The sequence below is a fragment of the Tamandua tetradactyla genome, chromosome 2 (genome assembly GCF_023851605.1).
Source record: "Tamandua tetradactyla isolate mTamTet1 chromosome 2, mTamTet1.pri, whole genome shotgun sequence".
Lineage (NCBI taxonomy): Eukaryota > Metazoa > Chordata > Mammalia > Pilosa > Myrmecophagidae > Tamandua > Tamandua tetradactyla.
The window spans coordinates 175,092,483-175,114,922 of record NC_135328.1 but is presented as its reverse complement, the minus strand read 5'-3'; the positions used below and the strand labels follow the sequence as shown (position 1 = coordinate 175,114,922).

General features: G+C 51.4%; 1 protein-coding gene across 1 annotated transcript in view; it reads right to left on the bottom strand.

The window, feature by feature from the left end:
• Window positions 1-22,440, bottom strand: part of TRABD2B (TraB domain containing 2B) — a 228,722-nt gene that overhangs the window by 17,002 nt on the left and 189,280 nt on the right. The window contains exons 3-4 of the mRNA XM_077149747.1: window positions 17,576-17,722; window positions 13,660-13,834 (exon numbers count right to left, since the gene is read on the bottom strand). Of these exons, the coding sequence (XP_077005862.1) occupies window positions 13,660-13,834; window positions 17,576-17,722 (322 nt within the window). The remainder of the gene's footprint in view (window positions 1-13,659; window positions 13,835-17,575; window positions 17,723-22,440) is intronic.

Sequence of the window (22,440 nt, the reverse complement as noted above, 5' to 3'; positions counted from 1 at the left end):
AAACACGGAACCGAGTCCTCCAGAAGTGGCCCAGCTGTGTGTGCTGCGAGCGGGGAGGTGGCCTCCCATTTCTCCCCCCACCTTCCCTTCATTCGACAAACACTTATGCTGAACCTGCTCTGTGGCCAGCCCTGGGCCAGACGCTGAGAATATAGAAATGAATTCTTTAGTCCAAAGCCCCAGGGGAGAATGGGGACCCCCTTCCTTTGCTGGGATGCAGGCTTGAGGTCTGAGGACACAGGCCAAGGAAAGGTTCCTTTGGGGGTGGGGATGGGGCGAGGGATGGGGGGCACAGTAGGCACTGAGAAGCCAGCCTCCAGCAGGTCTCTTTCCTCTCTGGGCCTCGGTCTCCCCACTTATTCAATCTGGGGCAGCACTGGGGTGGCAGGATGGTTGCCGAGGGCCCTCAGGTCCCCCCATCCCACGTATCTATGCTGCGGCCCCACTCGCGTGGGCAGGACCTCCCCTCCTGCTCACCGTTCATCCGAGAACCTGGGGTGGGGGGGGATCCCTGCACTATTATTCTAATTGCCTGTGACGGGTGGCGACGGGTGGGAAGCCAGAGGGTCAGCATGTTGACAGCCCTGGGGACGTCTGAGGAGAACACAAAGTGGACAAGCTGTAGGGGAAGGGAGAGGCACCTGGCAAAGAGGGAGAGGCTGGGAGTGCACCGCGGCGGGGACAGAGCGTGAGCTCTGCAGCCTTCCTGGCACCTCCCTCCAGCACATCTTCTGGCTTCACGGGTCCCCAGGGAGTCCCCCCCCCGCCCCACAGCCCTGCAGTTCCTAAAATCCACCTCTGTATCACTGTGAAAGATCACTGGATGGGGACGGGAGACCTGGGTTCCAGTCTGGGACCAACCTCAGTCACTCAGACCTTGAGCAAACCCATTTCCCTCTATTGCCCTCAGTTTCTGTATAAAATGGAGGGCTTGGATTATATATTGGTGATCTCCTCTAGTGCTCAGATTCTATGGGGAAGGTTTTGTTTGACTCCAGAGACCCTTATGAAAACGTCTTCTTCCTTCTTTGCTTCCCTTCCAACCTTCCTCCTCCACTCCTTCCCATTTCCCTCCTTACCTCCTTCCCTTCCTCCACTACTCATGTCATTCATTTAACAAGCACGGACTGAGTGCACAGCTTGTGCTGGACAGTGGTTAAGAGGTAGGATCTGGTTTCAAGCCCTCAGTCTTGTGAATAAGGCTTCTTTGATCTAGGTGCTAAGCACTATGCAGGGGAAGCACAGAGAGTTGTGGGGGACACCGAGGAGGCATCCAACCCCTTAACAAAGACTTTCTGGAGGAGACGCTGCTAGCTGAAAGATTAGGTAAAAGGTAGCTAGGTGAGGATGGGAGCATGATGGCACTGTGGGGGATGGTGTTGCAGGGAGAAGGAACAGCATATGCAAAGGCTTAGAGGTAAGAGACAACGGGGCAAGTTTGGGAAGCTAACTGCAGAAGAGATATGTTTTGGCAAGCTCACTGCAGGCATCAACAGGCCCTGCCAGGGCTCTGGTTCTGATCCAGTACTTTTGGGGAAAGAAGACCCAGGCTCCCTCCAAGGCTCTGAATCTCTCATTCAGTATGTGATCCTAAGCAAATGGCTCCCCTGCCCAGGCCTCAGTTTTACTGACTGTCAAATGGGCATAGAGCTCTTTGATCAAAGCCGCTTAAAGCCCTATTGAGAAAAGGAGAGTGAGCATCCTTTGGGAAAGCTCAGAGTGTGCAGTCCTGAATGACAGGCCGATGACAGTCTCCCCACAGTGGGGCAGGAGCCGTGGAGTCGGCCCACCCTTCCTTGCCCTGGAGCAGGTCAGGCTGGAAGAGGGGGCCTGGAGGGGCAGCCTCAAGGACACAGGCAACAGAACACCCTGCCTGCAGCTCCCGGAATCCGTTCCTGGCAGCAAAGGCGATTCCTGCTCTGCTTCCATGGAGACTTGTTTAAAGACAGGGGCTTCACGGCCCAACAGCAGTTCCTGCGTCTGCCCAGTGGAGAGCAAGAGCCGCCAGGGAAAACAGCCCTGCCTCAGGCTGTACAGAAGCAGCAGCAAATATTTACTGACGGCTGTGTGGCCACCCCAAAAGGAGCATTCCTAGACACAGGCAGAGGAAACATTCAGAGAGGCCCTGCTGGGCTCTGAGCACTCCACTGCGGCATCTTTTTCACATGTCTGGTCGCTGCCCCCATCCGCTCCCTGAAGTCTTCCAGTCTTTCATTGCTTTCCTTTACATCCCTTGACGGAAGCCTTTATGAACTTGGAGAAATTGGAAGCAATCAGAAGCGATCCTTTCAGAGTCCCATCTTCTATTTCCTTAGGCCACACTTGCCTTTACCTCCTTCCTTGCAGGGCAAAGCCAATCCTGGCACAACTCCGGGAGGCCCCCAGAATTGTGCAATGCAAGCCGTATGCTCCAGAGCCTGTGTTTCCAACGCCTCCCACCTTTATTGGGATTTGATTTCTATGACCCAGTAGTTGAGCTGTTGAAACTTGCAATTTCCTTAGCATCCAGTCACCCTCCTGCGCTGGTTCTCTTTGTACGCCTCTCCTTGGCCTCTCTCTGTCCTCTCTGTGGGTTCCTCTGTCTTCTGCCCTATAAATGTGGGAGCCCTTGGGAACCCTGTTCTTGGCCTCCTTTCTTCTCACTCTACTCACACTCTGGACATTATCACCTACCCTCATGGTGGCTGATGACTCTGGAATTGCCATCTTAGCCCAGACCCATCTGTCCAACTGCCTATCGGACGGCCCCACCTAAACATCCTCCAGAACCTACAAAATTGAATGCGCTCTTCTCTCCTGGGATGTCCTGTGTCCCAACTGGGCACCGATGTCCTGGCCAGGTGGTTCTAGTTGTGACCTTTTTCTTTCCCTCATTATTTTCATACATTTCACCATCAAAGTCCCCTTGTCTTATATCTCAGCCATGCTTGACTCTGTTCCAGGACAGCATTGCCTTCTGCCAGAATCCCTGCAGAAACCCCTCCTTGTTCTCTTTAGTTCACCCTCCACACTGCAGCTAGAATGATCTTCCCGTACCCTGGAGGTGACTCTGTCAGAATGTGTTCCCAAAACCCACTGAAGGTGAGACCATGAGCTTTCAGAGGACACGGTCCATGCCTGATTCATTATTGTCTTTAGGGTTAAGCCCAAATCTGGCACACAGTGATGGCTTAGTGGATGTTTGTTGAATGAATGAATGACAAAACCTATTACTCCATATCCTTTCCATGATCTCATCCTTTCCCCAGGAGACTGAGCTCACAGATTCCCTCCTCCTGTAGCCTTAGCCTCGCCTCTTGGTGATGCTTTTCCAAATTCCACCAATCCCAGGATCTTGGCCCTTGGAGCAGTTAGGCAGGGCCCAGCGCATGTTGTCCCCAGAGGCTGGCAGACAGGGCTTTGGCTCGCCTCTAAGGTCAGAAATCCTGAAACAAAGCACCACACCCATCCTGGAACCTGTACGGAAGGTCGTGGAAAGTTTTCAAAGGGGCCCCATGGTGTTGGGACTTTGCCTACATGGCTTGCCCAGGCTCCCAGGGTCTCCTGGCCACTGCTCAGCAGTTCCTTCCAACACTGACAGCTGTTCTCTGGCCAGCTCTCTGCAGGAAGGCACGTTCCATTTCATCTGCTGAGGCGTGTGGAAGAGGAGAGGTGAAGAGAGAACGTGAGTTGTGGAAGATGGGGGCACACAGAGACCAAGACAGAGAGAGAGGAGGCATACAGAGAGACATTCACAGAGAGAGAGAGGAGGAAGAGGAAGAGAGCTCCGGGACACAGGGAAGAATGGAGGTGAAAGACAAAAAGGAGAGGAGGAGAGGGAGGGTCCAGAGGCAGAGGTAATAGAGGCATAACGAGACACGGAGACATTGGCAAGGGCTGAAGGAAAAAGAGACACACCTAGACAAAGAGAAAAAAGGATATAGAGAGGCAGGGATACAAAGCACAGAAAGAGACAAAGATAGGAAAAAGAGATATGAAGACATGGAGATAGAGAGGGAAGGAGAGAAAGGGAGAAAGAGGAGAGAGGAGAAAGAGAACCCAGAAATAAGAACAAGAGGGATGGCAGAGGAAAGACTAATCCACCAAGGATAACACGGAGGACTTCCTGGAGGAGGGGTCATGTAATAGGACCCCTAGGATGGGCCAATTCAAATGGAAGGGTAGAGGAGGACAGTTGAGGCAGGGAAACAGTATGAGCAAAGGCCTGGAAGAGGATTATAGTCCTGAAAAGTGGTGGGGCTGGATTGGTGGTTGTCTCCTCTGACCTCCCAAGCCAGGGCCCACTTAAAGTACACTTATGTAATGGAAAAGGCACCCTGCTCTGGTGGATGCAGGACCCAGGATCTTTTAGTGTAAAGGGTGTGTAAAAGCCTTTGTCTGGGCTTGGTGAGCAGCACGCAGACTGGATCTCACCTCTACCCATCCCTCTCACCTCTACTCATCCCCTGTGCACAGCCCGACAACCTTAATTTACTCTCAGACCCTGGAAGGCAGGATAGGACAGAGCAGAGCATCTGCCTTGGTGCCGTCCTGGCTCAGCAACTAACAGGCTCTGGGACCATGGGGAATTTCCTTCTTCTCTCTGAGCCCGTATGAGTTTGGACAAGATGGTTTTCATGGGCCCTCCCTGATCCACGATCCCATCATTTAGTGATACAAATACAAACTCGGACTTAGTGAGCCTCCTGAGTGCATGATGCCTTTCAAACGTTTCATTTCACCCTCCCTCCTAGGTATCCCCCGTTTGAGGATGAGGAAACTGACGCTCCATGAGGGGATGCGATTTGCCCAGGGTCACACAGCTGGTAAAAGGCAAAGCTTGGACTTGAATCCAAAGTTGTCTCAGCTCACTGCACATTCCAATACACCCACTCTGAAGTATCTGCGGCTGCGAGGGATCCTGAGTTCATGTTTGGGGGCAGGAAATTGTCAGGAACACGTGTACCTTCCAAGGTTCAGCAGATTGGGGAGAAGATTGTGTGAGTGTGCAGAAAGAACAAGCCACCAATTAACAGGGTAATTTCAAGACAGTGTTGGGGCCCTGGGTGGAGGGGAGGAGGGAAGAACCAGATGTTCCCACAAAGGCTCCAGGGTTACACCGGCTCCCCTCGGCCAACACACATGTTTTGTCTCCTGCGAGTACACTGGGTTTCTAGTTTTCTTCCTCTGGAAGAGGGATCCCGAGCTCATATTTATGTGCCGTCTGAAATTAATGCAACAGAAACTTTCAAATGCTAATTGAGCTGCCAGGATGGGCCAGCGGGAGCAAGATAGAGCAGCATTCGTTTTTCTGAGAAGTGTGCCATGAGGGTTGGATGGACGGACGGACCGGAGGATGGATGGACAACTGAGTGCAACTGCAGGGCTTTCAGTCTCCAAAGTGGTGCCCGGTTGGAAATCCAGCGCAGCGAAATTTCTTTTCCCCTGGACTGCAGGCCAGCCCAGGTCAGGGGTGGGGGTTTTTCAGTTCAGCAAACACTGAGGTGATGCTTCCTCTGTACCCAGCCTTGTACCAGGAGCTGAGGCAAGCGGTCCCCACCCCTGAGGCGGTCACAGTGTGGAGGGGGAGACGGACACACAAACAGCAACAGGACAGCATGAGCCATATGCAGTGATGAAGGGATGATCCGGGGCTCTGGGGCAGAAGCTGACGGGGTGGGACCCAGACTAGGGGATGGTAAATGCTTCTCATAAGAGCGGACCCCAGGGACGAGTCTTGCAGGATTCGCAAGAATGTAGGAAGAAGGAGGGTCTTCCCAACAGAGGGCACAGCAAGCACATGCACAGTGCTCCCCTACATCCCCTGAAAGGGTGACAGCTTAAGCCCTGGGGTTTTAACCAGCCTGGACTCTCAGGGCCTGGAGCCCGCCGCTCTCCCTCCACAAACCTTTACTGGGTCCAACTACGCATCAGGCAGCGCCGGGCCCTGAGGACCGAAGATGGGTCAGACGTGGCCCCCTTCCCTCCAGACCTGGGCACTGACGGTGCAGGGGGCTCGGAGGTCAGCAGAGGCAGCTGCGGGGAGAACCTGTGAGCCAGAGCCTGCGATTGGCTCTGTGACCTGCAGGGGGTGCTGTCCAACTCAGGGACCAGGGATCGCCAGCGATCGCCGGGCTGTGACAGTGACAGTCACTCTTCACACCACGCAGCGCTCCCTTCTTAGAATCGTTGCACCCAGGACTCCACTGCGCCGGCCAGCCGGGAGCCCACAGAGTCCTGAGCTTCATTGTCACTTCCCGCTGGAACCTGCAGTGTCCCAGCTCGTCCTCAGAAGCCACACAGCCCGTGGGCCCCCTCTGCCTTACTGCCCTGCCCTCAGAGGCTGTCCTTGGGGACTGCAGACCCAGAGACCCAGAAAGAACAGTGGTAACCAGGACCTAACATCGATGGAACGATGAGGCCGTTCTAGGCATGGAGGCCATTGAATCTCATGCTCGTCTGACAGAGGAGAAATCAGAGGCTTGAGGGAAGCTAAGGAACTGATTTGTTCAAGGCTGCATGGCTCACAGCGAGAAATGCTGGGCTTGTAATTTCAGGCAGTCTGGCTCCAGAGCCCAGGATCTTAATCTCTGACTACTTCACACTTTCTCCGCTTGCCTTCCCCACCCTGCCCTGCAAGAGTGCTGAAGCCCAGTGTTAACATTTCATAAATCCTCCTTCACAGATGGAGCAGCCTTAGAGATCTAGCTTGGGAAGAGGGTACGCTGTTGGTCTCCACTCTCTTCTGGCTTGCAAATGCAGTTGTGCCCCTGTCTCTGCTCCAGAGGGCCAGGATTGGCTGTAATTAGGGACAAGCCAGAAGATGGGACTTTCCTCTGCCTGGCCGGATGCTCTCTGGCCAACAAGTCTGGCCAAGGATTGAGACCCAGAGCAGGTGTGCTGGCTGCCAGATGTGTACACGGTGGGGGTGGCAGGGTGTTGTGAAGCACTGTTGGAAATTTTGAAAAAGTTTTGACCATTGTGGCTTCACTGCCCCAGTGTAGGGAGTGTGGCAGGCTGAGAGAGGAGAAAACAGCTGGGTTTGTGTCACCTATTTTCAAGGCCTCTTCTTTCTAAGGTTGAAAAGACCCTACATGGACCACTGCCACTTTCTTGTGCCTAGCCATGAGCTCTAAGAGACTCCCTTTCCTGAGGCCACCAAGTACAGAACTAAGGCAGGGAAGGAGTTGGATGTGGGTCTTGTCCTAAGGACTCTGGGGCTGATGAGAAGAATTGGAAGTCAGTGGGACCTGTAGCAGGGAAATTTCAACCAGTTCTCACCTCCTACAGGAAGCCTTCTTGGATTTATCCTTTCTCCTTTCAGTGCCAATCATTCAAACCTTGAGAAGAACCACAATATGTTGGGGCTAGAAGGGTCCTGAACACCCACCCTGTTGAAGTCCCACCCTGCAGCTGAGAGAAGAAAGGCTCTGAGAAGTCCACATGGAAAGTCTCAGAATGAAAGAAATTGCTGACCCCTCCCTCATGCCTGGGTCTCCACCTCTGCTCTGTTTCAGTGTCCCAGATCCAGAGGCATGTTTCTGATCAAAGGTGTGTAGCATCTCAGCTGGGACAAGAGACAGGGGCTGGCGTGGGCCCGGATGCTGGGTGTATGAGTGGTAGTCAGGGTAGCAGATACAGCATCTCTGTCTCCAGGGCTCCCACAACCCACTATTTAGCCCTTTGAATTCTGCTTTCTGCTTGGAATTCTATTTTCTGAGGGAGTAAATGGCAGCGACCCCTATGTGGAGTGATGTCCAGGTCCTGGGAAGGCTCTTAGCTCCATATTTCTCCCAAGGAGCCCAAGAGTAGTTAACTCAAATTATGTCCAAATGCTACAATGACAGACTATTATTAGAATCTTAGAATGAAAGGATGTTAAGACCAAAGGATTCTGGAATATCAAAAGCTATATTGGAGTAACTGCATGCTAGGGTTATAGACAATGAGATAGCCCTCAGGCTCTCGTTAGAAATGAATGGACCCTAGAGGTTATCTGTTCTAACCTGGGGTCTGGGTATGTCTCCAATTCAGCTTTCCTAATTCCTGTATTACTCAGACTATTCCAAGAAAAAAAAATATGCTAGAGGATTCCTGGATGACTGAACAAGTAAAGCACAACTTGCAGAAGTCCCAGTTTTCCTGGAGCTAGGGATAAAATTAGCTTTTTCTTTCCATGTCTTAGCCTGGGACATACCCGAGACTTGAAGCCCAGGAGAGTCATGTGATTGAACGGAACAGATGTGATTCCGGTTGATTTGGCCTAGTATATTTTTATAGAACATCTAATAGGTGTTGATCATTCTGAGGGGATATGGGCCCTGCCCTGGGTTGGTTTACACACATGGATGATTTCTAAGCAGCAAGTATTAGGATAAAATCAGGAGACAGGCCTGGGGACAGCACTCACAGTTATATCCTAGCAGTTCTGCGTTGATAGAAAAAGTGTTACAACACACAACCTGAGACATTGCAGGTTTATAGCCCTCACTGCCAATCAGCATTTTCTGTATTCTTAGCACAGGCAAAATAGATAGGCATCACCCATGTGTCCTAACCCTGTCCCACAGCAGACATCACTAATCAATCAGGACCTCTTCCCAAGAGCTCTGCAGTGGCTTAGCATCCTTCTCAACATCATGCTCCAGGCAGGCAGCCATCACCAATCAATCACAGATGGCCCACAGGAGCTCTCCCACCTTTATCCTTTTTCTCCACAGATGACTTCAGCTTCTACTTTATAGAGAAATCAAAAGCTATCAGTTGGGAACTTTCTTAACTTTCCACCACCAAGCCTGCCTGCAAGCTTCCTCCCTCCTTCTCTTCAGTTACAAAGTGAAGAGGTGCCCTCCTCTAACTAAGGCCAGACCCTCCAGCTGAGCTCTGGCCCCCAGCTTTCCTGTCTTCTCGGAACTCAAGGCCAGTAATTCCCTCCTCATCCCCCCTTGTGCTGTGTAATCAGCCTCAGCCTCACTTCTTCCAGGATGGCTGGACTTAACACACTGGCTATGGGCCCCTCCTGAGAGGCAGGGCTTCCCAATGGACCCCAGGTATCACTCAAGCTCAGATGTGCTCAGAGAATTTATACACATCCACATGCCAACGACACGTGAACTTGCATCCCCCCAGAAGTGGTCAAAGAGCGAATGCTGCCGAAATACCACAGACACTAAGAAGAATATTCTTTTGGGCGATTTACCAACCAGACACCCTGTTCCACAAAATCATCATATTTCTCAGATATAACAGCAAGGACACAATGTGCAGAGGAAAAGACCAAGACTGGAGCCCAAGGAGCTAGGGCTCAAATCAGATCTCTGTTTGCATGGCCTTCAGGGATTCACTGGTCCTCTCTGGGCCTTTGTTTTTCATCTGCAAACTGAATATAATGAGACCAATTCCATGGTGTCTCTACAAAGATCAAAGGAAATGTAATCAAAGAGCCTAGAATGGTGCCTGGCATACAGCCCGGGATTTTATTGTAAGAACCCCTCGACCACGATTAAGAGTTTTAAGCCTATGGTCTAAAATGGACATAATCCCATGGGGTAGGTATATATAGATGAGAGGCTGAGGCTCCAGGAGGTAAAATGGCTTTCCTAGGGCCTCTTAGCCAATAGGGGTACTGTCATGCTTTCAACCCCTTCCTGCTGATTCCAAAGCTCTTACCCTTTGCTCTGAACCACCGTGTAGAATAGAACAGAGGAGAGGCCAGTCTGGCTTCAGCACTGGAAATCCAGTGTGTACTAGCGGGCTCTGGGGTGGGATTCTGGAGCTGGAATGGGCTGCTGCAGGGTCTTGCTAGGCAGGGGAGGAGCCAGGCAGGCTCTGGTTCTCTCCCTTTCCTTAGCTTGCTCCCTCTTTCTGGAATTCTAGCGCCCCAGAGCTTTCAGGACCTGAATTTGGCTGGACTTTGAGGAGGCTGGGCTTGTTATAGATTGGCAGAACCTCAGCAGGGACCTGGCTCCGGTTACTGTCCCTGGAGTATCTTCTAAATGTGTTTCTGTGGCCGATGTTTGCTAGAGACAACCATTGAAACTGGATCTGAAAGTCTATGGCGTGAGCAGGCATGTGACTGGGGGATAGCTAGGAGGATTTCCCGTGTCTTAGACCCTCCCTTCTTCTTTAAGGATCTGATGGGGATGGGCCAACAGCCTGACATGACCCCAAGCTGGCAACGCAGAGGCATCCAGCACGGGAGTGTGAAGATGGAGCAGGTATGGAAGCAGGCTGCCTGCCACCTTGAGTACTTGGCTTGGCCCTGCACGTAAATCCTCTAGCCTGTCATTGGATGTGCGTCTTGGGAGCTACATAATGCAGGAGTGTAAAGAGGCAGGAGTGGACTTTTCTCATCACAGATTGTCATGTACAAGTTCCCTGCCAATGACTGTTGTAGGCCCACTTGGCTGGCTCCTTGCACCACAGAGAACAAGTGACCTTGGATCACAGCTCATGGGCCTGGGGTCCTGTCTCAGTTATTCCCCTGGCTTGCCACAAGCCTCCACCCATGTCCCTCTCCTGTGGGAACCTCAATTTGCCCACGGCTATGATGAGGTAGGCAAGTTCAAGCTCAGAAGCTCCTTCCAGCTCTGAAATTCTTGGGTTTAGTGTAACTCTGTAGCTCAGTGTGGGCAATTTGTTCCAGGAGTAGCTGAACCAGAAGTGACAGATGCCAACAAGATCTGCATCTGTTTTTGGAGAGCAAGTCTATGAGAGCTGAGGTGGGGCTCTATTTGTAAAGACCTGACTTTACTGCTGGTCTTTCTGAAGAAGCTTACTGGGCCGAGAGGAAAGCAGGATGGGGAAGCTATGGTCATTGCTCATTCATTTGTTTATTCATTCATTTCCTCATTCATTCTTTTATTCACTCTCCCCAAACCTATGACACGCTGCCAAAGAAAAAGGGATGAGTGTGCCCTGGTGCCATCCCTCCAGGGGAACTCAAGTTGGGTGTGGGAGACAGACCTAACACCATTTGCTGGGCTACACTGTGGGGAGCAGACTGGAGGCAGGGAGAAGATGAAGAAGAGGGTGTTGAGTTGATGGATGCTTGGGATGGGGAAGTAGCAGTGGGAATGGACAGCAGTGGATGGGCTTCAAATCTTTTTGGTGGTTCTATCAGTAGGACCTACCCATGCCTGACTGGACTTTGGGGTTGGAGAAGAAGCTGGAGTTTGGCATGATGCCTGAGTGCTCACCTGGTGCTCGAAGGGACAATCATGTCCCCATGGATCTAAGGTTTAGGGAAAAGGAGGTCTGTGCCCAGGGCTGTCCTCACTCCTGTGATTTTCATCTCTAAGCTCTTCTGGTTCCTCTCCCACAGGAAAGAGCTGTGGCCTTAAAGAGGCTATCCCAGAGGCTATCTTCTGGTTCCTCTCCCTCAGTGACCCTGGTCCTGGGACTTGGGGTAGGTGGGCAGTGAGAGCCCACTGAGGTCAGGTGGGGCATGTGGAATCTCATTTCTTTATTGGTCTCCCTTGTGACTGGGCTCTTCTGGGGCTCCTGCTGGACCTGGAGTTGAGCCTGAGGCTGGATGAGCCCAGAGTGGCTCCTCTGTTGAAGTCAGCTGGGAGCTGTACCAGCAGAGAATACAGTGCCTAGATGCTTATAGGAAGGAAGGTTGGGAAGCCGCTGTATGGTGAGTGAGAAGGAGAGGGTGAGTTGGAGAGGATATTTCTGCATGGTCCACAAAGCTGTTCTGACTCACACTAGGCCATCAGCAGGTGTCTGGCAGCTGAAGAGTGGCCTCAGCCCTTCCATGTGGACAGTCAAGGTCTTCCTCATGCCAGCTCTTCCAGGAAGCTTTCCAGGACTTCCATAGGAAGCCCTCCCTTCTCTGAACCTGTGTCTGACTTGACTAGCTCTTGCAGTTATAGATGTTTCAGCAGGAAGGACCCTTAGAAACCAGTAAGTGCTGTCTCTTTCTGTTCATATGAGTAAATTAAGGCTGCAAGAGGGGAAGGGATTTTCCAGAGGCCACAACAGGTCATGGCAGAGTTCCAACAGGAGCCCACAACTCTTGCCATCCAGCTGCAGCTGCGGCCTTAAAGAGGCTATCCTAGAGTCCCTGTGCCCATTTTGGAGCCACCCCTATGTGCCTTGACTGTGCTGAGGGTTGAAGAGGAAAGAAGAAAGGTACAGACAAGCCAGGTACCTCTGGCTCTTGCCCTTGAAGTATATGAGTGGAATTAGGGGGACAGACTTAAATCATGAACACACCCCATTACAAAATCAGGATGTGCCAAAAGGGCCCTTCTGAGTTAGACTGACTCCTCAACTTGATCTGACTCCACCTGATCTGGCTGGGCAGTGGGTGGGCACTGGGTCAAGAAAGAGAAGGGTAGGAGGGCAGCAGCAATGTTGGCAGTACCGGGCATGGCTGAGCTCTTCCATAAACCCTTGCATTTAATTCCCACAAAACAGGGGGTGAATGCTGTCAACCCAAATTGCAGGTAACATGAGCAGGTACATTGTCATTGTAAGTTACTGAGCAAAACTGACTAATAAAGTAGGCAAATACAATCTCCTGATCCCAATTGGTAAAGGAGAAGAAGAGGAGGGAGAGAATGGAGAGGGAGCAGAGAGATATGCTAAGGTGAGTCCTGTATCTGAACATCTGGACTTCCCTTTGCATGAAGAGTTCAGGTGCCCAAAGAAGGAGGCATTAGCCTTGGTTTTATTATCAGGACAATGCTGATGATAATGGTGGCTGCAATTTTGAGCTTCTCCCATGTGGCAGGTTGTTTTTCTCTCATTACTAATCTTTACAATAATTCAACTAGGTAGATATATTTTTATTCAATTAGTTATGGCTCTCTGCCCATTTCCAGGTAAGGGAATTGAGCCTCAAGGAGGGCTCTATGCCAGTGTCATGCAGTCTGGATGGGGCTGGGTTGAGAGTCCCAGACCCCACCTTTTCCCCACTGGGCCCTTGGCTCTCACAGCTTTAGCCCTGGCTCCTTTCAGGAGGCCCAAGGCTGGGCTGGACAGTGGAGTTGGCTCCAGTTCTGGATTCTCCACATGGCCTTCTGGGGCATGAAAGGGCCACAGAGGTTGTCCTGGTCTCCACAGGGGTCATTCCTCTTTCCTGGGTGAACAGTCACTGAAGAGCCCGGGACTGAGCTCATGTTTGGCCCCCCAGCCCTGCTGCTGAATCCCATGTGGCTTCTCCTGCCCCAATTGGGGCCTCAAGATGTCCCCTTCTGAAGTAGAGGGCAGGATGGGCGTGGTAGATTGAATCACGTCCTCCGCAAAGACATGTTCCAATCTGAACCCCTGGGCCTGTGGGTGTGAACTTATTTGTAAATGGGATCTTTCAAGATCCTATTAAGATGAGGCCAAATTGAAACAGGAGCGGCCTTAATCCAATATGAGTGGAAACTGGGACATGGTGTAGGAGCCAGAGGAGGAAACAAAAGGAGACAGCGCTCCATGGGATGGAGGCAGAGACTGAGCTGCTGCTGAATGCTAGACTGTAGAGAAAGCACGGTCTGCTGACACCTTGATTTGGACTTCTAGCATTCAGAACTGCAAGAGGACACGTTCCTGTATTTAAGCCAATCAGGCTGAGGTTTTTGTTATAGCAGCCCTGGCAAACTAAGATGTTAGGGTCTAACGAATCCCCCAGCCCTTCCAAGGGAAAGGCTCTGCAAATAATCCCTTCCTTCCCCTTGCTCAAACCTGCTCCGAAGGCAAAGAAGCAGATCTTGTCTTCATTCTCCTGCAGAAGCGCCATGACCCTTTTCCCCATCCGCTCATTCCGCTTGTAGATCAGCTCCTGGCGGAAGTAGCTGTCAATCTCCTGTGCTGTCACCTGCTCGTGCGGTGGGAGGGTGGTGTTGATGAAGTTGGGCAGCTGCAAAGGCAAGACAGGGGCTGCCTTAAGTTCTCCAGGGAGCAAGGGGGGCTTCAGATAAATGCTCACAGCGCAGGTGGGGTGGGATAGCTTGCCTTTATTAAGCCTGTACTGTGGACCACACATTTTGCATGCATTTCACATAAATTTTGAAAACCCCATGAGATGGGTATTGTTATTCCAGTTTGACAGATGAAGAAAGCAAGACCAGGAAAGATGCAGAGACATAAGCAAAGTCAAATGGCAGGTGAAATGTCAGAGCCAGGCCAAGGTCCCACATGCAGCATTCTGCCTGGGACTCTGCCTTGATGGGTCCTGGGAGGCCAGGGCACGGCTCGTCTTGTTAACTCCTTCCATGTCCTCTCCATGCCCAGCACTGGCAGGTAGAAGGAATTCGGTTCAGCAAGAGGGTATGGAGGTGCCTGGTGTACTAGGATGGCCACAATGGGCAGGGTGTGCAGCCCAGACACAGCTTTCAGAGACACTGCAAAGTTGTCAGTTCTCTTCTGAGAAAAATGGAGGAGTTAACAGAGACTGAACCCTGGGGGTCTCTGAGAAGGCTGTGACACCTGCCTCTGCCATCTGCTGGCCAAGGACTTGTCCGTTCTCCAGAACTAGAGGGGAAGTGGAGGGATGTGCACCATAAGGTTTCTTTGCCAGGAAGGCCTGATTCACTGTCCTGGGAAGAACAAGACAATGATATGACTGGTGCCTCCTAGACTTGAGCAGTAAGCAACTTGCACAGCTGCACACAGCAGTCTTTATGGTGTGTCAGGAAAGGCACAGAGTCAGTACCTGGGGATTGTTTGACAAACGAATAAATGAAGGAATGGAGTCCCTCCCCACCCTGTCCATCATTCTGGAAGAATAACTGCAACAAAACAGACCACACTTTGACTTAGTGCAGCTATAAGAACAAAGCTTCGGAGTAGGGCGAAGCACAAGAAAGGCTGTGACTCGAAAGAGATATTTCTGGAAACATGCCTCTCATAGGCTTCTCTCTATTCCTTGGGTATGGGAGAGAACATGGGACTATGTTGTGCCAACAAATAAATATTTGTTCAATGAGTGAATGAATGAATGAGCTGAGAGGCAGGAGAGTTAGAATGGTTATAAAACGTGGGTCCTGAAGTCAGACAGCCAGGACAAATCAGTTGGATCCCTCTTTTGAAACTCACTAGCTGAGTCTTCTCTCTATAACTAGCAAGTTACTTGGCCTCTCTTAAGACTCAGTTTCCAAATCTGTAAGTGGGAGTGATACACGTTGTTAAAGGGATTGAATGAGATCAGATTTGGTAAGCGCTTAGCGCAGTGCATGGCACAACGAAGTTTTTAATGAATGTCAGCTATTATACAACTAGTCCGAGGATAGAGTTGGCGCCTCCTCTTTCCCCAGTGACGTCCAGTTGGCCTTAGGCAGGTGGTATAGATGGAGATGACAAACGGTTGGCTTTCAGAACCATCACAGGCCCCCAAAGGCAGCATTCTCCTTTCCATCCTTGCTTCCAAGATGCCGTCTCCCTGGGACCTGTGGAAGTAGCCTGCCTTTCCTCCCATGCTCCCTGACTAGAAGTGTGCATTGGTGGAAAATCGGATCTCCACCATTCCTTGAGGAGCTAAAAAAAAGTTAACAAGACAACAACCCAAAAGTTAAAATTCCAAGCTGTGAAGGAGATGGGCTAGGCACTGGTTGGCCTAAGCTGCCCAGCTGCTGGCCAGCATTCTCTGTGTATTTTGTGCTGATGGGCCTTGGCTCCACGCCAAGGATGGGGCCTGGGTTTGGGCTGGGACTGCAATGGAAGAAAATTAATGATGTCATTAGACTTGTCGGGAGCCTTAAATCTCCAGCGACAAGTTCAAGTGCAAGATGCATGATTACATTTTAAAGAGGACACGTCAGGTCCCCAGGGCCCTTGACTGATAGGTGTGGGATGGAGTGACGAGGCAGATGGGCTGAGCACTTAGGGGATGACTTCAGTGTAGGGTCCCCTGGATTCATGTCCAGGTCTGATCGTCAGGTGTGCAGGTTCTGCTGATGTCTCTGACATCAATAGCCTCATCCCATCTCGTTACTCCATCCATCCAACTGACGCCCTCTGAGAACTACCATCAGAAAGGCCCTGCATGGGGCTGCTGGCTCTGCTTGCCATGCCTTCTCTTCATTCCCACTTGGTGGACTCTGCTCTCAGGCCTGGTTCCCAGATTAGCTCCCTGATGCCTTCCCTGACGGCAGACAGAGGGCCTGTACCCCTGCAGCCCCTACCTGCTCCCCGTCCTTGCCCTGCAGACTTCCAGGGCTCCAGCTGCAGGGCAGCCCCACCTCACCCAGACCTTTCTCCCACCCAGCAAATGGACACTGGATTTAGGCTTGCTACCCGGGCATTTGGCGCTTATTTGTATGGCGGCAGTGTGGCCTTGTCCCGACTCAGGGCCGGAGCCCGCCTGTGCCCCCGTGGGGCAGCCTGGGTTGCTCTCCTGATCTCGGTGGAGCAGTTCATCTCCCCTCTGCCCTACTTTGCATATGGGCCCTGGGGAGGGAGAGACAACGAGAGTAATTGATTAATGAATAAAACATACAGCCCGTTAGATGATGATACATCCCAAGGGAAAAATGGAGCATAATAAAGGCCATGAGGAATGTGAGAGTGGGGGTAAGGGAAGCTGGGGCTGGCCTCACTGAAACGGTGATATCTGAGTTAAGTCACAGGAAGAGAGAGAGTGAGCCATAGTGATAACCTGGGGGAAGAGCATCCCGGGCACTAGGGCAAAGGAAGGAGGAGCATGCACGGTGAGGTCACAGAAGAACAGGGGATGAGATTAGGGTGCACAGGCAGACGCATGGGGGCCACGCTGGCCATCATAGAGACTCTAGATTTTATCTGAGAAATGGGGAGCCAGTGCAATGTACTGAGGAGAGAAATGGCCTGTCCTGACAAGCTCAACTACTTCTTGAATGAATGGATACTCAAACACCATGATACAGGGAAGCACAGGCAGCCTAGAGGAGCCAGGGTACCTAAATCTGTCCTGGAGATCACAGAGGCTTCCTGGAGGAGGTGACATTTGACCATGGCCAGGTGGAAGGAACCCAGGAGGAGAGAGATGCTTGAACAAAGGCACAGAGGTGTGAATGACAAACTGAATTAGGGGAAGAGTTACAAGTTCCATAGGTCAGCAGACTAGGCCCTATGAGGGCATCTTGGAATTTATCCTGACAGCAGTAGAGGAGTCTGAGCAGTGGTGTGCCTGACAAGCCTGCAGTTAATACTTCCTCTAGGACTTGATAAATCAAGGCAGAATGCCCTGGGCTAGACTCAAGTCCAACCTCTGAGTAACTGTGAAGTTTATCCTTCCCTGGGTCTCAGTGTCCCCAGAGATTGAACTGAACCTCTCAGGAGCCTCCAGTCCTGATGAGCTAAACTTCCAGGGTCCCAGGCTGCAGAGCCACACAGACCTGGCTGAAGTTGCGACTCTGCCCGTGATAAAGGGTGTAGCCTTGGGAAAGTCTCTTCCTTTCTCTGTGCCTCAGTTTCAAAGTCTCTTCCCTTCTCTGTGCCTCAGTTTCCCCGTCTGTAAAATGGGGATAACAGCAGCTCCTGGCTACCATGAGCTGGAGAGATTACCTGTGCCTGGTACACAGTAGGTGCCTAATAAATTCCAGGTGGGTTCCTATGGGTCGGGCTCAAGGCCTATTGGAGCTGGTACCCAGAGTGCCCATGAGGCGAGGGGAGGAGGGCTCACCTGGGACGTGTCGTGGTTGAAGATGACGGCATTGAGGTCCCCGCAGTTGTAGTGTTTGATGAGATCCTCCGTGGTGTAGGGTGCCTGCAGGCTCCCGGCCCGCACGCTCTCGTGCTGCAGCAGGGTCTGGTTCAGGGCAAACAGCACCTGGGCAGAGGAAAGGGCTGTGCTCAGGGACTCGGGCTGGCCTCCAGGACCGGCTCGCCCCACTCCGGAATTCGGGCAACAGGCCCTAAAACAGAGAAGGAGCGTGGGGCCCAGCACCGGCAGCGCAGCCTGACCGGCTCCACATTTCCCGCTCCTTGCTCACTGGTCTCCGAATACGTTTTGCCTATTCCACCTGCAGCCCTTGGCCCACACAGGCTCCCCCTCTGGCTCTGGGCACCAACATCTTATCTAACAAGGGCCTGAAATGAGAAACCTAGATGTCTGGGTTTTGGAATGATGGGTGAGATTTTCTTTGAACGCCTTTGTTTTCCTGTGCATTCCTTTCATTTCCTTTTTTCTTTTTTGGTTCTAGAATGAGCAGACTCAAAGCAAAACTAACAAATGAGGAAAAAAAAAACCCAAAAGATGCTAAACCAATCAAAATGCCACCTCCTCGGAAGGCTTCCTCAAACCAGGACCCCTTTGGGGCTGGATTTCCCTGAAGGAAGATCCAAGCTTGCCTTCAGCACGTGGGACCTGAAGCTCCTCTGTAGTCTGAGGCACGGGGCTGGGCCTTGGGGACACAGCTGGGCTTCAGTCGGGCATCAGGATGACCTGGAGGGCTATACAAAAAATCAGATGCCCATGTGCTACCCTCTGGAATCAGAGTGTCTGAGGTGAGACCCAGGATCTATCCCTATTTTTAACAAGCTCCCTGGAGAATTCTTGGGCAGCCTGATCACCTCTGGCATTTGAGGCCTATGGTGCTAATGGAACATGGCCTGCCTGATGCATGAGTGCCCTGAGCAATTATCTAATCCAGTGCCCCTAGTTTAGATGGGGAAACTGAGGCCCAGTGAGAGGAGAGGACTAGCTCGATTCTTTACAGATGGGGTTAGAGCACAGCTTTGTGTGACTGCGTCTCCCAGACTCCTTTGGCCAACCTAAGGAAGGAGTCTGACCGTGGTTTGGGCTATTTAGCACAAATGGAGAGAAAAAAACTTGTTGCCATCTCTGTCCAAAATGTCAGGAGGTGGTCTGCCCTGGTGTTTCCGCAGCCCCTGCTCATATGCCCGCAGGCGCTGATCATTCCGTTGGCAATGTCTTGGATGACAGACCCTTACCCTCTTGGTCTGCACCAATCTAGGCCTAAGCATCTTTCTCTGAGTCCCCCAAGACCCCTGCCCTTCCCACCCAACCTATATTCCTCTGCTGGAGTCATCTCTTTAAAGCATGGGCCTGATGGTCTCTCATTTTCTCCTTTTTGCTCAGAGCTTTTCCAGGTCCCTTGTGCCCTTTGGATAGAGGCCCAGCTCTTCAGTAAAGCCTCCGAAGCGGTGACCTGGACCCTGTTATGGTCTCCAATCTCATTTCTTACCCTGTCCTTACTCTCCAAAGACTAAACTACTCAGCGTTCCTCAAACAAAGCCATCTTTTGCTTCTGTGCCTCTGTGCATGCCATCTGGACTCTGCTCAGATGTCATCTCTTCCACAAAGCTTTTCTGACCACCTCGGGCTGGGTTAAGCCTTCCTTGGTGTTCCTATGGTCCCATGTATGGCAGACATTACAGCCTCCAAATGCTCCCTGGATTCACGCCCTTTTTGGAGTCCTAGAGTTCCCTCCCACTCTGACTCTGGGCTCAGCCATGTGTCTTGCTTTGGTCAATGGATTGTCAGTAACTCCTACAAATGGATCCCCCCAAAGCATTTGTATTTTGCTGCTGTCTCTTCTTCTATCTCTGCCATTGCAAAAGAAGAGGCCCACAGTAGCCTGCTGGAGGATGAGAGCAGAGCTCATCTTCTAGATCAGTCAACAGTCAGCCGATTCCAAGACACGTGAGCGAGCCCAGCCAAGGCCAGCTGAGCCACCAGCCTACACACAATTGGCCCAGGTTCAAGAGGAGTACATGCTTCCTGTGAATGCTCAGGGAATAATTGTGGCAATAGATAACACAATTCCCTCCACCATGATGTGAACATTATATTGTAATTACTATTCAGCTACCTGACTCCCTTCAGGCTTCTTGAAGACAGAAACGGCATTTCATTCATTTGCATATCATCAACGGTGAGCATGGTGCCTGGTGTCACTCCACCCTTTTTCTAGCACTACATGATAACGTGTTCCTTTGTGAGCATTCTAGCACTTCATAGGTCAAGGCTGCTAGTCAAGCCCTAAGGACCGGTCCCTAGAACTCTGGCACCCTGTCTGCATTTGGGTCATGCCACCACCATGTGGCAGAGTAGAAGAGCTCACAAAATAGGTACTTAAAAGTCTGGCCAAAATGCTGACGTTGGCAGCAGGGCCCAGCTCGTGAGCTCGTGAGCTATCCTCCATCCACCTCCTCCCATTTTTGTTTCTGGCTAAGCAGCTGAGCTGGATTTGTACAGAGATCCAATAAGCTGGCCGGGGATGAGGTCAGACCCCAACCCCCACCTCTGAGCCTTCTCTAGGCCTCCTGGCTCTGGCCACCACCCCTGAAATCCAATCTGAAGCCACCTGGTGCAGGGTGTTGATGGCAGCCTGGTGGCTGGGGATGGACCACAGGAGGCAGTGAGTGGACCTGTTTCTGTGAACACTGCTAAGGCAACAGCCCCTTCCTCACACATGCCTTGGGTAAAAGCATCCATGTTGAGCTGGACCACTGTCCTCTGGGAGACTGGGCCACGTAGACTTCCTGTGACCACACCCTGCCTCTGCACACACCTGCCCTGCTGCATCTCAGAGTTGCTTGGCCAAAGCACCACCTGGCCTGGGGTGAGGTCATTAGCCCAAGAGCCCAGAAGGCCCAGCTGGAGGGGCAATGGCTCCCCTGACTATCCTTGACTCATGGAATTGCTTTGGCAATCATGCAATCCTCATGGAGCTGGGGGATGTTCTAGTGATTCCAATACCTTAATGCCTGCCAGGTGCTGAGAAACACCCCTGGCATGTTGGAAGTTCTGTGCAAGTGTTGTTACATAAAGTTGCAGGAAAAAATAAACCCAAACCTTCCTGGATTAGAGCTGGAAAGGCCCCCTGTGGTCATCCGGACCAGTGGTTTTTCAGGCCATTTTTAGTCTTTGTTCCTTTTCCAAAGGAATCTCATTCAGCACTCAAAATGTGGGGAATATAAAAATGTAAACTTTCTGCAGCAGGGAGCGCTAAGGCCTCTCTGTGGTACCTAAGGGTGCCCTGGATGCAGTCTGGGATCTACTGAGTGCATCTTACGCTCTCATGGATTAGAGGAGGACAGGAGAGAGGGGCCAGAGCCTTTGGGTGAGTCTCGCCCAAGGCCACATGGTGAGCCAGGGGCAAAGCAGGCTCCAACCCAAGTCTCTAGGCTCCCTTTGCACTCCAGATTCCCTTGGACTACACATTTGCCTCTGGATTTCCAGAATCTCCCAGCAAATACCCATTGACACAGTCCTTATTAATCCTACACACTTTGCCGCATCGTTGCGAAATAGTCAGCAGTGGCTAGGAAGTAATTATTGTTAGCACATTACAGATAAGAAACTGAGACCAGATAGCTTAAGAGGCAGCCCCAGCATGGCCAGGCTGGAGTGGGCGGGGCCAGGACTATAACCCGGGCTGTCATCCCAGACTCCCCCAACGAAGGCTGGGTTTGGTGGCTTCCCAAGGCTTGCCTTGGTCTCAACACTTATCCCACTGCATTTCCCTTTTCAAGTAATTCCCTGCTCCCTGTGTCTCTAGACAGAGCGCTCCATGTGGGCAGGGGACCTGCCTCTCTGTTCCCCTATTGAACCCCCAAGACACAGAAGACACTCAGGAAATATTTTAGAAGAGAAGGAAGAAAGAAGGATGCTGATCCGGAATCTCGTGCCCTTTCCCCTGCATCTCCTGCCTTGTATCCATGCTTTGAATTTATAGAGCCATCCTCATCCACTCACTGTTAGAATTGCTATGTTAATTGAGTACTTACTATGTGCCAGGAAATTGCTAACTTGCTTAAGTCTCACAACAACTCACATACTAGAGGCACATCTGGTATTAGTCTCATTTAAAAGATTAAAGAAAACGGCTGCAAGAGAGACATTAAGTATCTTACCAAAGGTGACAAAGCCAGAGAGGGGTGGAATGGCTATCCAGGCCTGGGCAGTCAGGTCCTGGAATCTGTACTCTTAGAGATCCAGCAGGGATTGTATCCTTTGCTGGCAAATCAAAGAAAGAGAGTGGAGTGACAGGCTCAAGGCCACACAGCTGGTAAAAGACAGGGTTGGGTTCCAGACCAGCTTCCCAACACCTGGACTTCAGTGTAATAATGTGCTCCTTTCTGAGCATTCTTAGCCCTTCCGATGAACGCGGGGAAGCGACACTCATTCATTCATTCAACACTGACTTTCTGCTGATTCTCTAGGAATCTTGGATGTGTGGATTCACTGGACTTGGTACCCACCCTTAAGGAGCTCATTTTAGAGTCAGATATGCCCTCTGGTCATTGAGGTACAGGGGTGAATGCTAGAGTGGGTCTTATAAGGAGCTGTGAACAGGCGGGGAATGAATTGTCTTGCCCTGATTTCTGTTTCTTGCTCATTCATCCTGAATTCCCACGTCTGGCGTTGCTCACTGACTCCCAGGCCTCCACTACTTCTGTTCCTGGCCACTTAAGAATAACAAACCTTCCTCACACGTAGCTTTGGTGGCCCTCTCTAGGATAATGTTTACGATAAGGCTTTGACATGGAACAACAAACACCAGGAGAAGGCCTCTCACC